Source organism: Anneissia japonica, unplaced genomic scaffold (genome assembly GCF_011630105.1).
Source record: "Anneissia japonica isolate Jap-2015-1 unplaced genomic scaffold, ASM1163010v1 scaffold287761_len698747_cov189, whole genome shotgun sequence".
NCBI lineage: Eukaryota > Metazoa > Echinodermata > Crinoidea > Comatulida > Comatulidae > Anneissia > Anneissia japonica.
The window spans coordinates 209,329-231,846 of NW_022715691.1; the positions used below are offsets into that span (position 1 = coordinate 209,329).

General features: G+C 32.7%; 1 protein-coding gene across 2 annotated transcripts; it reads left to right on the top strand.

The window, feature by feature from the left end:
- Positions 1–286: 286 nt before the first annotated feature.
- LOC117109316 (protein unc-80 homolog) lies at positions 287–19,087 on the top strand. Of its 2 annotated transcripts, none has more exons than XM_033251587.1 (5): positions 287–567; positions 3,515–3,563; positions 4,463–7,013; positions 7,797–7,982; positions 17,735–19,087. In XM_033251587.1, the coding sequence occupies exons 1-5, from the start codon at positions 476–478 to the stop codon at positions 17,854–17,856; spliced, it is 3,000 nt and encodes a 999-aa protein (XP_033107478.1). In that variant the 5' UTR covers positions 287–475; the 3' UTR covers positions 17,857–19,087. The 2 variants fall into 2 exon arrangements, with proteins under 2 accessions (XP_033107478.1, XP_033107479.1); XM_033251588.1 differs by lacking the exon at positions 287–567 and adding an exon at positions 1,667–1,763.
- Positions 19,088–22,518: the final 3,431 nt, after the last annotated feature.

A 22,518-nucleotide genomic window follows, 5' to 3' on the forward strand; every position in this document is an offset into this window, starting at 1 on the left:
TACATATACAGTAGGATATATGTACGCTGAACAACGCATCAAAACACTGATGTAGGAAGGCCTATGTATGTATATAAATAATGTGTGTGTCGTACTAAGCGAAGATGCAACAGTGAAACGGGTACAGAATTTTAATATCTAATATGTCAGTTTATATAAAAACAACTTATATAACCGGCTTTTCCGAGCTGGTCCCACGTATGTTAATTAGCGCCAAATATAAACTTTTGAGAGGCGTACTGAATCGGAGAGCTGCGCTCTTCCCTCACACAACGGCGAACGTAGATTTGTCAAACGGCCGCTGATTGCTACACGACGAGCTGTGCACTCTGTATGTGATGGGATAGGCACAAATGATGTGAAAATGTCAATGCCTTTACACGAATTGTTTAGGAGTGATTATAATCACTTTGTTCTTATAATGCTCCAAATTGGGTCGTTCTTTTAACTGGGAAGTATTTGACCTGGATCAATCATGGTGAAGAGAAAAATTACGGATGATTCGGACAGGAATTCTGCAAAACAAATCCCACTACCGATTCAAATTTTTCTTTGGAGGCAGACAAGGTAAGGAGACCCCGGAGGAGAGTCGATCGATACGGCAAGGTCATCGGCGGCTTGATTGCCTTGTCGTGATTTCATCAAACACGCTTCAACGGTTATTGGTGGCTGGAATCACAGATGTCTTAATTCTTATTACATTTGAAGTTTATTACGATTGAACGGATATTGGTGTTTTAAATTGCTTGTTCTGGAGCTTAGTAGACACCGATTCAGTCATCGGTGGTCAAATGGACTCGCGAATTGGCATAATTTATTCATCAAATTAGGCTAGGCCTAAATAATAATATTAATAATAAAAAATCGAGTCCTAGTGACCAACAGTGCACACATCAGTTCGGTCCACAGGCTGTTTTGTTGTCCAGGAGATGTCAAGCCAGGCCATGGACAATTTCTTTCAAAGCAATTTTCTATGTATTGTAATTTGTTTAATTGTTACTCAGTACAGGGAGTTGTTGCTCAGTATACATATCATGATTTGTGTTTTCTGTGTGTAGCATTAATTTGGTAAAAAATGGCCCATGGGAGTTATAATTTAATAAATTAACTCCATGCCTAGGCCCCTAGGCCTAGTAAAGTTGGCCTAGCTATAAGTAGTATGCTTAGGCTATGCAGGGAGTTGTTATAGGGCCTAGTGTTGTTATAACAACTCCCTGGGCTATGGCCTAGGCCTAACCCAGACTTCAAAAAAATATTTAAAAATAATTTGTTCTTGATTTTTATGAAATTCAATATAGGGCCTAGGCCTGTTGCCTTATACTACTAGGCCAATCATATTACTGTAAATCTGTGTACTGTACTAGGCCTACCCGAGTGGTATCCAAATGAATAGAACATAAGCCAGGCTTAAATAAATGTTTGCCCTAGGCCAAAAAAAAATGTAAATTTGCAACAATTGCTTCAAATTTTCAATTGAAATTAATATCTTTCAAAATTAATAAAAAAAAGCAATTAAAACATTCAATTAATTTCTTCTTTTTCCAACTTTATTGGCATATACCATTTTCTTGTCAAGTTTTTTTTATGCTAATTTCCTATGGCATGATGATGTCATATCACACCCATACTATGTAATGGAAAGAACACATATATTTTGTCATGGAATAATGACTTTTAATAACAGACTTAAATGATTGCTGTCTAAATGGTCTATGCTGGTGAAGGAAAACCTTTGTTGCATGCTGAGCACAAACACTTATACTGTAAGAAGAAAATGCCAAACCTTTCACTGCATAAATACCATATTAATTATTTTATGTATTGTTGTTTCTCTTATTCTTAATTTTGCTTGTCATTGGTATTGTTATTGTAATTGCTTTTACTATTTTAGTGTTAATCTTATTGCTAACTATTAATGTTAACAAATTTGAAATGGTTTTTATAGTAAACAGTTAATTTCTTTTAATGTTTGTTCACTGTCTGCCAAAAAAGTCGGAAAAAGTATAAAAAATAAAATAAAAATTTTAAATAGCTCATATAATCAAATCAAATAAGTTGTTACAGAAACAGACAAAACAATTTTTTCTCTCTGATTTACAGACATTTTACTACAAAATCCTTAACTTAAAAATCCTTGATTTAATACAATCCAACTGAAGGATCTCTACAAAATAATAGAGGAAAGATATTATTAAACTGTCCGTTAATTGACTTAGAATTATTTTTTTCTCTTTAAATTTTTAAAATTATAATCAAGTTTATAGAAAATACAAAGGCAATTCAGTAGAATTAAACAGTGCAAGTCAAGTCAACATAATTTTTTCCTTCCTATGTTTTTGCCACTACTGTAGCTTTGGTAGGCTGTATCACACCAATGACAAGAAACTCTCTATGTTGTATATAGAATTTTCTTTTTTTTAGAGATGTACACTAGTTATGGTGGGCAGGGCTACCACTTAGCCTTGAAGTTTTCCACCCACTAATTTTTTCTGACTCTTTACCCACCTTTATTAACTCCTTACCCATCCCAACAACTGACCGCCCATTCTTAAAATCTACTCTTAATATTATTACTAGCAACGTTTTCACCCACCAACCTATAAAATATCTGCCACCCACCCTTATGAAAAAAATAATAAAAACTTTATTTAACCACGGTAAACATTTGATCACCTCAATTGTGTTTTTCATCAATGTCATAACAGACATGATAATCAAACTTAACTAATTTTAAACAAAGAAAAATATTAATTACAGAAAATAAAAGGAAACTAAAACCAAATTAGAAAACAAAAATTAAAACATCAAAATACAAAATATGAAAAACTATTGTAATACATAAAAATGTACAAATCTAGGATAATAGATTGAGTTGCTTAATTGGCTACAGTATAGCCTGTCAAAAACAAAATGTAGCTTAACCGTCTAATTAAATTTTAACATATCTATAAAAATATTTAATTGTCTTTTAATTTTCATTTAAAGTTAGAAAGAGTAATCAAAGTTTTGAGGTCATCACGTAGTTTGTTCCATAATTTGGCACCTGTGTAGGAGAAACTACGATTTTTATAATCTGTTCTAGGTTTAGGAAATATTAGTTGGTTTTTAGATCGGGTGTTATAAGAACTTTCTTTAATATTGAATCTACAATTTAGGTAAAGCTGGTGCCAAAATTTTGGTAATTTTGAACAAAGTGATGGCTTTACTTTGAAACAGGCGCTTGTCATGGTTATCTAAGCTAAGATTGTGCAAAGCTTCTTCTCTTTTCCTTAGTTTTCTACAACATACAACCCTGTTATATATAAATTATTTATCATTATTTACCAACCATAACCACTGATACTTTTTACCAATTTTTATAATAATTGTGCTTTTACAATTATCTTAAGTTTAAAATCATTATTGTTCTGTTTATTGCTCAGTACACATACATTTATACTAAAATGTATTTTTATATTTTAATGCCTATTCCATTTCCATATTTTACCTGTTTTAAAAAATTCTTATTTTTCAGTCCGTTCATACGACCAAAGCTTGGCAAGCTATACGAAGCCAGTTGTGTGGTGAGTTAATAACATTCAAACCATGGTCAAACTATTAGGAACACATTAAGGAATATACAGTACCATCTATCATTTGTAGCATTTCATTGATGAACCTTGGGGTTAAGTACAAAACATTTGCAATATATCATTGAGGCTTAATGTGAAACCTCATGGCCAGGGCATAAATTAACTGATAGCTTGACTTTCATAATGAGGAATAAATTGATGAGAATACATGAAAGCATAAGAGGGAATGAAATCATGAATATGAAGGGAATAATATGGGATAAATTAGGTATGAAAATGTTGAATTTACAGAAATAAAATTGTTGGAAAATATAAAAGAAATTATGATTTTCTTTAGGAAACATGAATAAAAATGTATAACAATGAATTTGTTAAAATATTTTATGTTTATATGTCTATTTGTTTTACTTGAACTGTCTTTATATAATGACTTATTATGTGTTATGTGTGAGTATTATGTGTTTAACATATATTTTCATATTGGTTTTTTTAAATAATTAAAATATACCATTTTTTCTCCACTCCTTTTACATTCTAACTTTTAATATTTCATTGTAATTTGTGGTATTTCAGTGTCAGACTATTAGTAAAGTAGTGTTATTTTGAATTATTTGTACTTCAAAAATTCCCCCAAAATTTGCAATAAGTTTGTCTTGTATCTTGTATCTATCTCGTGATAGAAATTGAGGAAAAGTGAAATTGTGAAGTAAATTGAAAGGATGAATAAAAATAAGTAAATACAATTATCAGATGCTGGCATAGATTCTTTTTAAACTATGGAAAGTTGATGTGTTCGAGAAGTGAGCAATAAATTGTAATCATTTTAAAAGTACCGGTATTTATTTTATTTTTATCTCCATCTCAAATTACACACTTAATTTTTCTTCCAGTCTTTTGAAAGAGTGTTCGTGGAGAACAAACTTCATGGTTTGTCTCCCAGCCTTTCGGATGCCATTAACAGCATTCCCAGATGGCAGCTCATCCAAGCTGCCTTTCCTCATGTTGTCCACTGCGGTGCTGCCCTACTCAACAATCGAGCCAAACTTGGACATATGGACAAACTTGGAAATGCTGAGACCAAGCTACTTCACACGCTTCAATGGATTCTCCTGGAGGCCCCCAAGGAATGCCTATGGGAGGAGATGAGTCCAGAGGAAGCGAGTGGCAACAAACCAGTTTGTCAACCGCAGTATCCATTGGATTCCTTACAGTTGTTTGTATACATGTTTGCCCCATTAATATACAGTGTCAAAGAAAGTGATTTAACATTTCGCCTTGCTAATGGTCTCAGACTTTGGCAGCCTCTCTGGGATCACAGACAACCAGATATCCCTAGCTTCAGTGCTCTTGTAAAGCCTAAAAGAAATATTGTCAGAGCACGCCGCCATAGCTCTTTGCGCAGTAGTGATGGTAGTCAAGATTCGGGAAGAGAGTATAATGATTTGTCAGTTAGTGGAGGAGCACCCCAGGCTAATGTGACTGATGCCTGTAATCCCTCAAGTACTCTTGAATCAATACCGGTAGATCATGAAGTGAAAATCTGTTCTGTGTGTCATACTGCTATCAAAGAGAATTCTTGTTCTTGTAAGAGCAGTGAAGTAAAGAAAAACCTGGATGAGCAGTCAGCAACTGGTTTACAAAGCTCTGCGCATTCCAGTTTAACACGATTCAACGATGTATGTCAAGCAACCTTTTTTGATATCGCTGTGCTTCGATGTCTGTTTTGTCCCAATTGGAATGATGAAGGAATCCAGTGGGCTCTGACTTACCTCCTCACACGCCTGCAAGAAATCACTGATGAGAAAATTGCTTCAGAGCGTGTTCGCCATCGCAGCTGTTCTCTACCTGTGCCACAAATCATGGTCTCTATGGTAGCACCTGTACCTAATGTTACTAAAAAGTTATCTCTTCCAGCATTCATCAAATCAGAGATTGAGACCAGGAGGGATAGAGACAAAAGTATCCCAAATAGGAACAAGATACAGAAGACCACACCACAAACCACCCCATCAAGACGAGGTGATGTACTGGGCAGACCAGTATATGCAGTGCCTCGTCTTGTGGAAACACTTGAGAATGGCAGTCTGTCAGAACAGCATAAGGTGGCAATTGATGATAAAGATAATACTGAGAGAGGTCTTCCAAATTCATTATTTGCTATGCCAGAAACAACTTTTAAGTATAACCCTCAACGAAATGAAAGAGCTTCCAATCAGCAGGAACCAGTTGTTCCAAAACAAAGAAGAACCAGAAGACCACCAGCAATATCAGCACCTTGCATCAGATATCCGCCAGTCTTGGAGACTGAAGAGAGGAATCATAAGCCAGTGAATGAAAATAGAGAGGAATCTGAAGGTGCTTCTGTTACTCACACTCCGTTTAGCTCCAGGCCTCCAGTGGTACTGTCGGTACCTGCTGTGTCTGTTATACAACAACCAAAGTTGGAAAGTGTTGAATCTGGTGTGGAAGAGATAAAAAATCCTTTCCTAAAGAACCTACAATTGGCAAAGTCTGCTAGTTTTGGTGCCAGCAAGGTGAAACCACTTAAATTCACAATTGATGTCATTCAAATCCGTACTCTGCCTTCCTTTGACAACACAGAAAATCGTTTATCTACTGGGAGCAGTACCTCAGGTGAAACACCGATTATTAGAAATGGTGGGGTTGGTACGGAGAGAGATGTTAAACTTTTAATACCAACTGTGAAATCACATTCAGAGCCTTATCACCGACTCCAGAGGTCAAAAGCGATCTTGGAAGAACCAGATGAAATTAAAGATGTAGAAGAAGAAGGTACTGGCGACAGTAGTGTTGCCACTGAAGTCAAAGATCCGTCTCAAGGCGTTTCTCTTGCTGTTCCAATACCAGAGATCAAGCCAACATTAGAACTGCCACCAAATGAAACAGAGGACATCCAAGTAGGGAATGTTTCTGATTCTAGTAAAATGGAAATTAGCACAGAAGTTGCATCCTCACTTCTGTCACTACCGCCAACGATCCCAAGGAGCTCATCAGATTCGTTTGTTGACTATTACCGCCCTCAAGAGACGGAAGAACATTGTGAAGCTCCTGGATCAACATATTACATTCAGGAGAATGGTCAGATGAACTACTGTGTTATACTGAGGGCACTTCACACTGTCATCACCAAAGAAACAAATGCAAAAATCTGCGATGTTTCACTACATATCATTGACACCCTATTAAACTTTAGTGTTATGGAAAATAAGTCTGAGAAAAACAATCAAAAGAGTTCTACGATACCGAAGATCCGAGTTGACGGGGGAAAGACCAAAGTGGAAGAGAAGACCACGGCAGGGATTGAGGAAATCAGCTCGGAGGATATGAATATGCATAATCTCGTCATGGAGACATTGGTGTGCGTGTTTCGAGCACTCGGATGTAAACACGGATGCGGAGAAGGCTTGCGTGGACAAGCAGGTATTTAATTTATTTTTGTTTTCAAAAATGTAATTTCAAATTATTAAAATATTAAGACCAAACAATTAAAGTTTTTGTTGGCACTGGCAGACATTAATGACAGAATTCCTCAAATTGATTTAGGGGTCAATTCAAATATGGATGGAATTACTTGTGCTGCTAGTTAGTATTGCTCAATTGAATGCTTTACTTAAATGTACAAAGCAAATCAAAGTTATTGAATATTCTTGTTAAAGATCTGTTGTCCCTTTTTTTTTATTTTTGGTTTATCTGAAATATTTCTTTCCTGTTTTTGTGTTTTGTTCTTATTCATAAGTATTAGCTTAAAGTAAAGCTTACTGTAATTAATAACATTTAAGTGCAAAGAATAAGATAACTGGCAGGATTTTAAAAAAAATGTTAACTTCAATCAAATACTATTGTAAACAATTAATATGTTGATTTGTGTTATCAACAGACATATATCATTTTTTAAATATCTAATATAGTTTCGCATATTGTAAATGTAAATGATTATTATTAGTTTTCTTAATGTAATTTTGTGAAAGACAAATGCATTTTGATTTTGTTTATTCTTAACATTCTATTTATAATGATTAGTATTATCAATATTTGAAAATGTGGCATTATCGTAGGTCATATCCAAATACACCTGATTAAATTAATTATCATCAATGAATGCTTTATTAGAGTTTATTTGTTCTTTTTAATTCTTTTTTAATTGCTGTGGATCCAGGTGATTATTTTTTTTTTATGAATGCATTATTTAAACACTTTTTAAAGGTAATACATTAAGACAGCAAGGTCAGAACTGCTTGAATCGAATGTACAAGATCGATGCACGACAGTTCCGTCGTTATTTACGTTTCATCATCAGTGCTCACCCGTTGGATAGCATCATAGATTTTCTTCACGCATTTCTTGGATTCTGTGTTGACCCAAAACCGAAACCATTAGTCTTCAGACCAGGTAAGGGAACACTCTTGTATATACGTACCTATTGGATTCAAACTAATACTGGGTGGATGAAAAAGTTTTTTATATAAAGTTGAACTCTTATTGTCAAATTGAGAAGCAATGAAAAGCAAAATAAAATTTTGAGAGTGCCATTTTCGGGCATCTAGAGGTCCCATATATTAAAATCTTAGGGTGCATTCGGGCGAGAACGGGAAAAATTCTACTGGTTCATGCAGAACTCGGCTTTCAAAAAACCATTAACCTCGGACGTAAAACCTAAGGTTTTATGCAAATAATGAGTTTCTATCAAGTTGCCCTGGACCCTTGCGTCACCCTACGCTTTAATTAAGATACGGACATTGGCGTTGGTCCACTGCATAGTGTTGTCTCAAAATCAAGTAATGAAATGACCGAAGAAGCTACAATATTGCTCCATAAATCATACATTGCAAACTCCCAATAAATCGCAGATGTGCATTTTGGGCGTATAAACCATGAATAAACTTTTATTCGTTTGATAATTGTAGAAAATTACTACCATTGTTAGAACGAATATGCAGTGGTGCCACGGTCACGTATGCATGCGGCAGACGTATGTAATACGGTAACAATCTGGATTCTAGGCTAGCCCTCCGTTGAAATAATTATTTTATCAAGCTTTTCCAGTTTTGTTTTTGGAAATAAACTGTAAAAGTAGCAGGGACCATGAAAATTTAAACAGACTTTACTTCTGGCGCATGTAGAAACAATAAAAGAGCAATCAAAAAGGAATTAAAAAATGCTCTCTGCTGCTAACGCATGCTGCTTTTGCTCCTGCAAAACACTGCAATTTGCAGCGTTGAATTATCAGCGGATATCAGCAGGCGGTCCGTGTTTAACATCCGTTTGGGCGAGAACTGGAAATGGCCGTTTCCGGATTTATCCTGTGTTAAACTCCACAAAAAACTTGCCCGAACACACCCTTAGTCTCAAACAGAACTATGGTGGGGTAAGAAGGGTGTTGACTCTCTAATCAGCAAAAAATCCTACATTGGCACCTATGGACCATGATATTGAGAGTGACTTTAGTAAAAAAAAAAGGCTGAGAACCAGGGCTCTAGAACATCACCTGTCTCCAGCCTGTAATTGGCAACTGTGCTTAACTGTTGGATGGATGTTGAAACATGACATATCAACAGCAGGAAACATGACAGTGAACTGTCACTATTGATATGCATTGACAAGTAGTTAAGGCATTAATTAGCTACCAGTAGGCAACAGTATTTGGCTGTTGTGGCTCCCTAGTTGATGGCCAGTAGCAGGTACTTGTCAACAAGTAAGTGCAGAATTCCTGTGCCTTGAAGGTAGGTTGAATAGCGTTTTCTTTGTGTTGGGTTGGATTTTGCGTCCATTACGGAAGTAGCAAATTCATTACTCTTAATGCTACTAGTTTTAAAGAAGTAGTATAACGCAAATGTACCCACACCCACATCAACACACCCACACACACCCACATCAACACACCCACACACATACAGTACCTAATATGTCCTGTAAGTTTTACATTTATTATGATCCTCAAACATAATATTTTTCATTACATTATACCTTTTGGCATTAAGGAACTTGTCTATAACCAACAAAGATGGAAAGAAAAAAAATAAAAAATTGTATGTCAATGTAATCATAATGTAATATTTAGTAAATATTTGTTTTATATACACTTTAAAAAAAAATAAAACACATTTTATAAGAACACTGAGGCTAAAATTGCTTTAAAATTAACAAAATAAGAACAAATTGAGGCTGAGGTAAAAATGTCAAATGAGGTTTTTTATATTTTTTAAAATAGTAAAACCAACAAATCTTATCTGTACTGTAAGTGCAGCAGGTGTGACTATGTAATAACCTCTATTATACAGTATGTAATAAACTGTTGTACAAAAATGTTTTCCTTGTTTGAAAAGTGTGTAAAAATAAGAACAAACTAAGAATGTTTTGAGCTTGAAATTGGCAAAAAAAATAAGAACACTGAGCCTGGGCAAAATTTTACTGGTTCTTAGGCCTATGAAAAAGAAAAGTGTACCACTGCATAGTTTGTAGGCACTATTGACCAACTATTGCCCAGCTTTTTTTCAATCAAATGCACAGAATTTATGTAGTGTAGTCAGTGTATAATACATAAGAATCACCTTATAGAAGAATTACCAATCTTTTGCTGTAATCATTGTTGATCTTTGAGTTGAGAAAATAAGTGATTTTTTTGTGTTGCAATCCAGTTTTTTAGATTTTGTTTCATTTCTTATGTTTGAATATTATGTTGTCATGTTTTGTGTATGCTGTCAGATTCTTTAGCGAATAAAATCAAGATCAAATTGAGAAGTCATCAGAATGATATGCAGCCGTTCTGAATTCGATTTTCTACGGAATGTAATTCCCGAACGGAAGATAATATTTAAATTCAGCATTAAATAATTAGATTTAAATGAAAGGCTACTAAGAGATCTATTGTTATTAATCACCGTCACTACGCATGATTACGCAACTCTAGACATGGTCCGTTTAATGAAACGCACCACAGAATGCATAATAGATGTTGCCAATATAGGTAGAAACATGCTCTAGTGTTACAATCTATCTATTTATTCAAGACAATAATGATAAGTGGCATTCGTTCTCTGAATCTCGGGCTTAAGCCTTTCATGAGAAGTGACGAATCAACTGTCCAGTTCACACCGCAGAGTGTCTTAATGGCCGTCATTATGTTGCCGTTAGTTACACATGAGCAGAATAATGTCTGTTTACCGATGCATGAAATCTTGGATTATTATTCTCCCGAGGGTAGTTGGGAGCTTCGAATATTTCATGTTTTTTCCAGCTATATTTGTGACAGATCTCGTTATAACTTACGAGCGAAAGCCTTATCGATGCAGAAGCTTTTCGAGGATTACATCATCAATATGCATGAAATATTAATAGCATTGTCGGGACTAACTCGATCATTTTGTTTACGATATGTGATATGACCTGTAAAAAACGATTTATATATTTCTTGATACGCTATTACGTGTGGCATACAGGATAATTTTGGACCCATTTGGTCTATAAGTGAAGGTTAATATCCTCCATTGACGTTTTGACCGAACACAAGCTTGATGTAGACAGACACGAAAGATTTATTATTTAAATTTGTTACACGAGTCAACATGGCTACTATCCACTTAATATTACACTGTGCATCACAGATCAAGTCAAAATTTATCTGTTTTACATAATAGATATGAAGAAATAATATAATAATAAATGAACATAATCATTTCAATTCAAGTTTTATAGTTAAAAAAACAAAATTCAGAGCAAAAACAATTTCATTTCACATTGCACAAATGTTTATAAAAAATGATGCCGTTTTGTGTCTACTTCCCCTAGGTGGAGTGGGGAGGGGTTGTAGACACTTAGCTAAAGTCTAACTTGTAAGTTGTGCGAGTAAATGTGGTTGGAGGAATGATGGGCTACGAATGCCTAGGTAAGGCCGTTAGGTGGATTGCCAACATAGAAAGCATAGATGGGTTATGAGTTCAATAGAAGTAGTGAAAAAAACTATGTCCAGCTGTAGACGCTTTGAAAATGTGTATCTGTTTTATGTGCAAGATATTTGTATGGGTGTGATATGACATTATCGCTATATAATCCTTGGGAAAAATCTATTAAAATTATTAGCTCATCTTAGAGTGCCATTTTTGGAATCTAGAGGTGAGTTAACCTAAATTTTTTGTTACTTAAGAACATCAAGTTTTAATGTGAGAATGAAATAGTTCGAGCCAAGTATAGTAAAACAAAGTGGATTATTCTTTAATTTAAAATTTAAATAATAAAAGAGAGAATTAAATAGTTTGAGCCATGTATAGTAAAAACTAAATGGATTATTCTGTAATTTAAAATTTAAATACAAAAGACAGAATAGGTTGAGCCATGTATAGTAAAACAAAAAAGATTATTCATAAATTTAAATACAAAAGATGAACAGCTTTAAGGATTAAGTATACATTAACAAAAGCAGCAGCGATTAAACTATGCTAAGGTTCTTAAGATTCTGCTTTCTCCCAAATGCTAAATGTTCACAAGAGCTGCTTTTTATTTAAATATGAAACCAGTATTTAGTAGCATAGTTTCAGATACCGTACTATAGTAAGTAATAGTACACTAGGAAAATTATTATACGAAGGTTAGATTCGAGGCTTGAAAACATTTCATGAATACATCGCGCACCGCGATAAAATTATTGTAGTTGAAAATTACTTTCGTAAAACAAGCTTAATTAGAACATTCCTATTAAACGTTCAGTTTGTTGTGTTTATGAGGGTCCATTGATTCAATGAATTCCTTAATTGTTCATACTTAATATTGAATTTGAAGTAACTTTCTTCGGGTTCTAATTAAGCTTGTTTTACGAAAGTAATTTTCAATTACAATATTTTTTATCGTGGTGCGCGATGTATTCGCGGTGACAAAAAAAATGAGATGCTGGGGAATAGGCAAATATCATTGGGAGTTACTGTGATGATGTTAAGATTGACTTATAATACACATTATATTTGTGATTAGTAGAAGTAACAACTCAATTTATGAGTCCAATATACATATTGACAACTGATGTCATATTAATATTGTGTCAAAAAAAACATTGACAAAAATACTGTGCAGCTGCAGTTAAGCAATTAATTAAAAATTCCAGTGTTTTAGTTTCAAATACTGTAATTTCTATGATATTTTTAGCTCTGATGAGGAACTCTAGGAATACCCTGCTGATTGACTGCTTTTTTCATGGCTGATTGACTGCTTTTTTCATGGCTGATTGACTTTTTAATTTTTTAGAGAAAAAAGAAGTATAACAGGCTTATCCGGGAATTGAACCAGTGACCTCTCATACCCTAAGCTATATGCCTCTATACCAACAAGCCATAGTTACTATGTCTTGCACCCCAAGCTACATTCATGCCTCTAGACCAACGAACCATAGCTACTTTGTAATTTTGAAGGAAGTCTAGGAATACTTGGCTGACCGATAGATCTTTTTTGCTTGTTGATTAATAGATCTTTTTTCATTTTTTAGAGAAAAAAAAAAGTAACAGGCTCATCCGGGAATTTAACCAAGTACCTCTCACAGCTTAAGCTGCATTCAAGCTTCTAGACCAATGAGCCATTTTAGTTATTGTGTAGTTTAGAAATAGCTCTAGGAATACACGGCTGATTGATTGTTTGATTGATTAATATATCTTTTGTGTATTGGAGGCTGTTAGGGCCAACACCCTACTTACTGCCTCTATTATACTGCCCTCATCGGAGCTTTCGAGATTACAAGAACTTGTTTACACTAAAACAACTCCCATGCTATGTGGAATCTCTGTGGTGTAGCAGTAAGGTGCTGGGCTTTTAGTAAAGAGGTTGTGGGTTCGATGGGAGACGATGCTGACCATATTACTAGTGTTCGTGGCCAAAGCACTTACCGGTATTTGGCCCTAATATTCATCCAGAAGTTTGGTAGAAAGTGAATGATTAGGAATGAAAATTGCAGAGTGCATGATTAAAAAATGATAAAATTATTCTTCTTGTCCGCAAATGTATTAACAGTTTTGCCCATTCCACCCGCACCACTCGTCAACACACAGCTTCTTTACTTGTTCTTCCTACTTTCAAACATGTGAAAAAACGGCCAACGTTCATTTTCTTTTCTTGCACCTAAACTTTGAAACTCACTCCTACCTGCTACTAGATCAATTTTGGACTTTCACCTTTTTGAATTTCTTCTCAAACCTTTTCTCTTTTCCTTTGCTTTTCCTCCTTAGTTTCAGTTTGACTTCAACGAAAATGAACTTTCAAATTTTTATTGTTCTTAATTATTTTATTCTCTTCTTATTTTTGTTATGACTATTATCATCATTATTATTATTGTTATCATTTTCATTATTATTATTGTTATCATTTTATTATTTTATTATTGCCCTTTATTGTGTTTTTATTGTAAAGCGCTAGTGACAACATCCATTTTAACCAACGCTATAGAAATTTAAAAATTTATCTATCTATCTATGATGATGAATTTTCTGTAGATAACTGAGAATGTTGAACATATTGTGTATTCTTCACTTAAGATTCAGATTCCTTTATTGTCTCACACCAAATAATACTGTCATGACCTGGGGGGAAAAAGTACATTAAGAAATTTTTCTTCTAAAATTATTATGTATTTTTATAAATTCTGCCAAATACATAAAATATGCAATAGTGATTTATACCCTGCCTTTTGTCAAGGGATAAAATGCGCTTGCGATGTTGTTATTACCCTTGGTAATTTGATACATACATTGGCAAACCAGCACAAAGTGCAATCTTCCATTTTCCGTCCCTGGGGAGTATAGTCACGCAGCTTTGCACAGACTTAAATATATTTAATACCACAACATTCTACCAGGTACTATGCTGGTTTATATTCCTGGAGGAAGAGATACACTTTGCACAAACTTAAATATATTTAATACCACAACATTCTACCAGGTACTATGCTGGTTTATATTTCTGGAGGAAGAGATACACTTTGCACAGACTTTAATATATTTAATACCACAACATTCTACCAGGTACTATGCTAGTTTATATTCCTGGAGGAAGAGATACACAAATCTAGGTAAACATGGTTGTACCTATAGAAAACCAAGGGTGGGTGATAGATATTTTAAGGTGGGTATGTTATAACGTTAATAAACTTTAAGTAATAATAAGAGTGGATTTTAAATGTGTAAAAGTAGGTCAATAAGTGTGGATGGGTGGAGGGCCATGAAATTAGCTTTAGACTGGATGGAAAACTTCAAGGCTGGGTGATCCCGCACTCCTCCACCCACCATAACTACATCTCTGGGTAAAGTGACTTTCTTAAGGACTTAAGTGAATTACATAGCAAGGGATTCGAACCCTGAAGTCAAGGGTAAGTGCAACCACTGCATCAGTCACTTCCAAATACAGGCCTCCCTCCAATTAAAGACCACATTTGGGACCAGGGTTTCCATGGTCTTAGCAGCTTCGGTCTCTAATTAGAATAGTAAAGTTATAGACATTGTTAATATGGGACCACAGAAAAGTGGTTCTTAATTGGAGGTGGTTTTTAATTGGAGGGTCTTTAATTAAAGGAAGACCTATATAGATTTAATGATATTTGTTCCCATGTAAAAAAGATTTGGAAAAATTCAACTAAATTTTTGAATTGTTTTAACTCCCTGATCTTCATGAAATAGCGAATGCTGTAATGTATGTAAGATGAGATAAGATAAATTTATTGCTCGAAAAATGGAAATTCGGTACTCACATTATATACAATTGACCTTAGAAATATTAAAAAATGATCAAATTAAAAGAGATATTGCAACAGCCATGAAAGCCTTCTGACAGTCACCAAAGCACAGAAATAACAGCAAAAAAGGGGAAAACTAAACATGTTATGTATATATGTAAATTTCCTACCACATTGGTATACTTGTGGCAATGATTGTTCAAAAAATTGTGGTTCTTTTTCTCTTACTGTTTATTATCAACTTAAAAATGATACTGTATTATTCATCAGCAAAGCCATTATTATAATTTAAGTGAGCTGATGATCCTTTCAATATTTATTAATGCAAATGTGGCTTAATTTTTTGTGCAACCAGCTTTTTGTGTGTGTTTGTAACATCACATTTTAACTGTTTTAAAATTGACTTTTATATTACAGGTCTCCTTGTAATTAAAGACTCCTCTAATTAAAGACCACTTTTCTATGATCCCATATTATCAAATGTCTATTATCTTTATTATTCTAATTTAAGACCAAAGCTGCTAAAGACTAGTTTTAATTGGAGTGAAACCTGTTTCTGTATTTTTAAGTATCATCTTTGCACTTGCATAATTTTTTTAAACTTTTTTAACTTACATTTTTATTTTAATATACATTTATTTTTACAATATTTTTTGAGGTTCATGTTATACTCATGTAATTAACTATGTGTTGCTACATTAGATTAATGAAATTGAATTAAATATGATTAAATTGAAAATTAGTACAAGAACATATTTAAAATTATCAGACACATAAATATACAGTTTCTGTATTCTTTGTAACCTTACCTTAAATTGGTTGCTAACCATTGTAAGCAATGCTGTAGTGATCTAAGAAAAGCAAATAATTAATTTAATTAAACCAAAGTATTGGAAGCTGATTAACTAATTTAATACTGTTAACCCTGTGGATTCTTTTGTAGTGCAAACCCTTGAATACCGGATTCTTTTGCAGTGTAACAAGGTTTTTTGCGTTTTTTGAGTATACGTCATTCTGGTGGATTTTTGGGAACTTTCTGTAAATTATACAGAAAAATGTTTCTAAAAACAAAGAAAGCTTTATAGAATAAGCTTTCATTTGATGTATAATTTATATTTTTAGGATTTTTTTTTTCATAATATAATATAATATATATAATATAATAGAAATGACAGAAAAATGCTACATATAAATCGTCAGCAAAAACCAAAAAAGCAAAAACCGAAAAAAAAAAAAAAAATTATAGCCAAAAAAAAATAAAAACAAATATAAAACATTCCTATTCCACACAGTTATATAATTCTTTTACCCAACCATCCATAACTATAAGCACGATCTTTCCATTCAAAATCGTCGACCACCCTCACATTTCTAGGCCTAGGCTCATCTTCATCAAGAACATCTTCGCCGTCAGAACTGCTTGAAGCCCCACCGTCATCATCGCTAACAGGCACGTCTAAGTCTCGCACATCTAAAAACTCACCTTCATCGCTGTCTGAATCAAATCAGGTCAATCGCTTCCTCAGCTGTGTACACATCTTGTGCGGCCATTTCGAAAAAATTTTTAAATTAATAACGATTTCAAATTTATATTTCTAAACATTTTTATATAAGCGCATGTGAGTTCTTCACAGATTTCGAAAGAAAAAAGCTTCACGCATGCGTGTTCCAAATTTCTGACGTATTGGAGCTAAAATAAAAACAGAAGAGTGATTTGAAAACCACCTATTTTTTAGTCACTAAATTTCGACTTCAGTCGAAAATGGGAATTCTCGGTTTGAGGTCAATTTCGACTACAGTCGAAGACGGTATCTAGAGGGTTAAAAAGAAACTCTTTAAATATTTTTTGGTTTTTGAAAATTTCTCATGTCAGATCGTTCTATGGAAGTAAACTATCAAACTCTGTATTAATAATGTTTTTTTCTTTTATATAGTTAAAATCATGCAAGTTGTCATTATGGATTGATATGTGGAATAAGTTATTCTTCTTATAGTATGCGCAATATCGTACTTAACGTTCTTTCTTATGTTTATGTATACATCCGGCCATCAAGTCCCTTAGTTATTTCAAAATGGATGCTTTGTGCATATTCTTTTCTGCATGTGACAGTCACACCTGCAATATTTATCTTGCCATCAAGTGGGAGGAAGTAGATGTGAATTAGGGTATTATACCTGACCAATCAGAAGACTAATAGGAGAGGATGATTACATTTGCATAATTGAATGGATGTGATATGGTGATGAATTGACTCTTTAATAATGTTATGTATTTTGACTTAGTATAATGTTTCAAGTCACTCTTCTCTAAAATATAACCTATCAAAGAATGTATAACAGATGATGTGTATATTCATGGATGGATGGATCCATGCTCAACAAAAATGATGTGATGATGATGGGATTTGTTTTTAATTATCTATGATTTAATTATTTTAAGTGACATGGTCACTGATCTTGCAGCATATAAACCATTCTGGAGATGGTAGAAGATATTTGCATCTGCATAGAAAGATGCTTAGCTCAACAACATCTCTGCAACATAACCAACAAGAGGATTAGGAGCTCACAATGTTTATATTTTCAATAAGAATAAAAGGATTTCATCATAATCATGATTTGAATATTTTGCCAGATTTAATGGTGTTATTTTCAAGTACCATGCATTGAGTGCAGCCACTCATCTCATAGCGTGCTAGTTAAACAAAGTTTAACCGTACAAACATTGATGCTATTATAAAGTGGATTGGCCATCTAATGATCACAACAGCCATACAACGAATAAGTGCAATTAGTATGGTGTTAAAGCTTTGGTTAGGACATTAAAGGTTGAAATGATAAAATATTTTTAGTTATGTTCAGAATTGTATACAATACTAAAGGTACAAGTCATAATTTAGCATATCTTTTTTTATAACATAAAACCAAACACTTAATTCCTAAAAAGAAATCACTGGCATCTTAATTGAATGAATGTCTTGCTACATTATCGTTGAGTATGGTTCAATACAAATGAGTTTCTAAAGCTGTGGTAATTGTCATACATAAAGAATGCATATTAGATGATAATGATGAAAGTGCGATGCCTTACGATAATAATAAAAGTATACCACACCAGTTTTTGTTGGTTTGTTTCTGCTAGAAATGCCTCCTGGAAAGTGCATGATGCTTTCTGAATGCCAATTTGTGTGGTTGCACAGCTATTTCCACCCAGACTTTGGAATGCAAATAACCATTTTACTGATGTTATAATATATGTTTTGTCTTTAATAGCAAAAAATTCCAAATGTTTTTATACCTGTCATTATTACTTTGATAATTTTCTATCAAACAGCTATAGAAAACATACATAGCTAACTTCCTTTTCGTGAATGTTCTAAAATATTGGCATAGCTATATTGTATTTGCCATTTGAACCCATGTACCAGTCACCCAGTTATACTTCTGGGCGTAAGTACACTGCCCAGCATCAGAATTGAACATATAATCATACAATTAATTGTTTTATAGTACAAATTAACAAAATTTACAGCATTCATGTTAATGTCCTCCCTCTTTACTTTGCAAAAGTAGTCTTGAAAAGAAACCCATCTCAAAAAGCCCATCTTGAAAAGAAGCCCTTTCAAAGTTCACGAAAAAAAAGAAGCCCAGGGCTTCAAATCAAGGTTTACGGTAGTTTGATATTTAACATAGATTGTATAGTATATAACATTATAATACTTATGGTTTGTAATATTTTTGAAAAATTTTAATAATGACGAGTTTTTATTAAATGTCATTTCTCTTCCTGTAAGCAAATATTTGTGTGTTTCCATTGAATCCTTTTGTAATTGCTTTTACTTCCTTGGCAATTGCTCTAAATTCATGGCATTGCTTGCCTTTGAGAAAACTACAATCAAAACCTCACACCATCTAAACATTCCTAATTACCACGAGCATCAGCTGGGCCTGGCAGATAATTACAAGCCACCTCTGTGATCATCTTCACCTGTGATAGTCTGCCTATCACCATGGCAACAACACATCATGACTGAATAGGTATCTGGTTGTGTGCACTGCTATTTTGTTTGTGCAGGCTCTCAGTGTGATTTCAATTACCCATTCATAGGTCAGCCTGTCCCACATTGAAACATAAAATGTCACATAATGATTCGGCAGTAATTTTATGTATAGTCTGCTGGAGTAGATGTTGTAAAGTTCTTGATAATAACAAGTGATGTTATTAGCTACAGTAAACAATTAAAGCTTTACATTCATATTTTTATGACAATCTATGTTTCATTGTTTGAATTATAATTGAAGTATATGGTGGAAGTTGTTAGCATTCTGTAGTGATTGCTAATTAACTGCAATTTTGAAACAGCAATAAGTGAGATGATAATTATAATTTATTATTTTATCAGTTTGGCTGTGTATTAGGTTATATAAAAATAGGTTCATATTTTTGTGACTGTTGGTTTCATTGTTTGAATAAAATATTTCATTAGTGATTGAAATTATCAGTCTGCAGTGATTTCTAACCAGCAGTAATTTTAATCCAGCAAGGAATGAGATTATTTTATTACATTATTTCTTCTACATAATTAGGTTAAAAATAGGTTCATATATATCAAGGTAGATCAAGTTAAATTTATTCATAAAACACAAGCATCGAAAATCACAAAAAAAATTTACTTGCAGTTTGAAAAGTGAATTATGAAAAAATGTTTACAGAAAAAAGGCATAAAAAACTCCACAAAAAAATCCCACAATTTAGCAAAAAAGAAATATATATATACTCATTCATTGCACTATAATTTTCAGTATCATTATTTAATTATTGTTATTATATTTAGTATTTTTATTATTTTCATTCTCATTATTATTACAATACAAACAAAGCAAACATACATTCAAAGATTTATAAAATTTAGGATCTAAAATATTACACTTTAAAAGAGAAGTCAAAATTGCAAAAAATTGACAATTGACAAAACATCATAATATGTAAAATTAGTTATTTAATTAAATTGCTCATACATTATTAGAAATATTATGGTATATAATATTTTGATAACTCTCTGTGTTTCATTGTTTGAACTATTGAAATAAATGGTTGAAGTTGTCAGCAGTCTTGGGTTGATTTCTAATCAACTATAATTTTAAACGAGCAACAAATAAGATCATTATTATAATTTATCAGTTTGGCTATGTAGATAGGTTATATAAAATAGATTAATATTTTTATATTCTGGTTTCATTGTTTGAATTATTGAAATAAATGGTTGAAGTTGTTAGTAGTCTGTGGTGATTTCTAAGCAGCATGAGATAATTATTATAGTTGTATCAAATTGGCTATGTAATTAGGTTATATAAAAAATGGATTCATATTTTTATTACTCGCTCCAGGTATCTTTATTGAAATTATTAGATTAAATGGTTGAAGTGATTTCTAATCAACTGTAATTTTGAACCAGTAACAAAATGAGATAATTATTATAATTAAATCAGGTTAGATGGTTATTTAATTAGGTTATATGAAATATTTAGTGGTCTATTAGGAGTCATCCATAATTTCCATAAAAGTGCAAACATATTGCTGAAGGGATCTCTATATTATTTTGTGTAGATGTTAAATGAATTGACTCTTTTCACATTCATATTCACTCTGAGTTTCATTATCAGAATTACATTATTGAAGCCTTTAGCATTATGCTGTGATTTTCCTTCAATTACTATTTATCAATCTTTATTCATAATATAATAAGAAAAGAATATAGCATAAAACCAAGGTCATTGTTTTATAAAGTACATGCACAATTAAAAAAATGGACAGTAAAACTGAAAAATATATAAAAATAACTTGTAAAAAAATAGACTTAGTAGTCCGTTAGGGCCATTAATTTTTTTTATCATTCTTATGAAAATACAATGGATACACAGGAGATGTGGGGGAGGGGACAAATCTCGAAGTAGTGCCATTTGATATTTATAAAAACCCAGTTTGACAGAAGTTTATAATGACATGTATGAGTTTCCATTTTTCTTTTGCTTATATTGAACAGTAATTGCTGTTAAGAATATTTAATGGTCAGTTAAAAACCATCCAATTTTTCATAACTCTTATGAAAGTACAAAAACATATGCCAAGGGTAGGGGAAATGCTTCGTAAGTGGTCTCATTAGATGTTTAAATAATATAACTCTAAATGCGCATTAATATTTTTTATGACCTTTATGATCGGTTTCTTTTTTGAAGTTGTTTGCATTCTGTAGTGATTTCTATGCAATTGTAACATTGAACCAGAAATTTATAATAATTATACAAGTTTATAGCAATGTTTATTTTTATTGTATTTTATGTAGCACACTTTATTTAAAAATTGAATACAAGGCCCATAAATAAATAAATAAATGTAATATATTGTTATACAGTTATACACAATACATTGTGGTAAGATAGTATTATTTATAGCTGCACCTGTTCCATGAGCATATATTCCAGAATATTCTCAGAAAGGGTATTAAAATGTTAATTATGTGTATGCTTCACTTCTTTAGGTTACATTTCAAATGTTATTCAAAATTCTAAACATAATATCCTAATCTAATATAGAAAATTGTAGTTAAAGCCAAGCTTTGGAGGAATAAACTTTTTGATTTGTTACACCTGATTTTTTTAAGACACAAAACATGTGTTTGACAAAAAAATCTGGAATGGTTAATAAGATATAGATTTTGGATTATTTAAAAACTTGGGGAAAAGGTGAAAAAAAAAGGTTGATACGTCCCTTATCCCCCAGTTTTTAAATATTCAAAAATCTGCATCTCATTAACCAGAGCCTGACATTCAGATGCTTGCCTTACAATCTTTAAAGAGATGGTCTAAATTCTGGAAAATGACAAGATGTGTTCTTATGGTTTTCAGTTCTATAATCAAGACTTCATATTTAATAATACATTTTATAATTTCCTGCTTTTGACAAGTATATAGTATACTTGCAGTTAGATGTTGAAAGAAATTTTTTTACAAATTTATTCATGAAAAGAATATATGGCAATGATGATTATGAACCTGGTAAATGGTATCTAGGTCAGCACCTTTTGTTTGTTATTACATTTTGCATCAACAAATTTTAATGCCATTATGGAATCAATTAAGAGTACATACACCTACAATGTACCAGATGGTATTATGGTTGAATATTTATAAAACAATTATTATACAAACATAATGGCAATTGAA